Consider the following 1,269-nt stretch of genomic DNA (forward strand, 5'->3'; position numbering starts at 1 on the left):
GCAAGAACAGCTGCAATGACTGCATATATTTAACTGCAGTGTATGTACACCGCGAAGTCAGCTAGCAGCAACCTGCTGCAGCACGAGCAGAGAAAAGCAAAAATAAAAACAAAGAGAGAAAACCCTAAACCCTAAACCCTAAACCCCAAACCCTAAACCCCAAACCCTAAACCCTAAACCCTTGAGGCAAAGTCGCAGCAAAAAAAGAGCAACAGCTCAATCTATATCAGTTCAGCAGCAGCAGCAGCAGCAGCTGATGCTGCTGCTGCTGCTGCTGCTGCTATTTGCAATCTTGCAGCATTGCCTCTGGCTGCCGTGCTTCTGCTGCTGCTGCTGCTGCTGCTGCTGCTGCTGCTGCTTCTGCTGCTGCTTCCTGCGTCATCTCCGAGGGGGGAGACAACTCCCCGGCGGCCCCCATGAGGGTGCGGCAGGCGCGCAGCACTGCAACACAGCAGCAGCAGCAGCAGCAGCATCAGCAGCAGCAGCAGCAGCAGCAGCAGTAGAAGCAGCCATAGCAGCACTAGTAGCAGCAGTTGTAGCAGCAGTAGCAGCAGCAGTAGCCGCAGCTGCAGAAGTAGCAGCAGCAAAAACAGAAAAGTAGCAGCAGCAGCTGCAGCAGCTGCAGCAGCAGCAGCAGCAGCAGAATAAAGTGCGGGTGTATATCTATAAATTATTAATTTTTATATGCTTTGGGGTGTACGTACACTTGTGTGCTTCACTGCAGCAGCCGTTGCAGCAGCAGCTGCTGCTGCTGCTGCTGCAGCGGCAGGTTGCTGCCTCCACGTGCTGCTGCAGCAGGTCGTATGCCTCCAGCACCAGATTCACATACTCCTCATCGCTGCAGCAGCAGCAGCAGCAGCAGCAAAAGCAGCAGCAACAGCACCAGCAGCAGCAGTAGAAGTAGCAGTAGCAGCAGCAACAGCAACATTAGCAGCAGCAACAGCAGCACCAGCAGCAGCTGTAGGAGCGCCAATAATGCATGCAACAACGCTAACACAGCAAAAGCAGCAACAGCAGCAGCAGCAGCAACAGCCGTAGCAGCAGCAACAGCAGCAGCAGCAGCAACAGCAGCAGCAGCAGCAGCAGCAGCAAACCTTGATGATGATAAGACAGCCTTCCGCAGCAGACATCTCGCCAGGTGTATGTACACCAGGTAACGAGCAAAAGCGTAGGGAGCTGCTGCTGCTGCTGCTGCTGCTGCAGCAGCAAGAGGCAATGCTTCCTCCACTCTGCAGCAGCAGCAGCAGCAACAACAGCAGCAACAGCAAA

The 1,269-nt window shown here is 54.5% G+C and overlaps 1 protein-coding gene across 1 annotated transcript in view; it reads left to right on the forward strand.

Moving 5' to 3' along the window:
* Nucleotides 1–803: 803 nt before the first annotated feature.
* Nucleotides 804–1,269, forward strand: part of EMH_0003740 (uncharacterized protein) — a gene marked incomplete at both ends in the record, with an annotated part of 1,149 nt that continues 683 nt past the window's right edge. The window contains one exon of the mRNA XM_013496498.1: nucleotides 804–1,140. Within this exon, the coding sequence (XP_013351952.1) occupies nucleotides 804–1,140 (337 nt within the window). The remainder of the gene's footprint in view (nucleotides 1,141–1,269) is intronic.

The sequence above is a fragment of the Eimeria mitis genome, genomic scaffold, assembly GCF_000499745.2.
Source record: "Eimeria mitis Houghton genomic scaffold, Emh_scaff214, whole genome shotgun sequence".
Classification (NCBI taxonomy): domain Eukaryota; phylum Apicomplexa; class Conoidasida; order Eucoccidiorida; family Eimeriidae; genus Eimeria; species Eimeria mitis.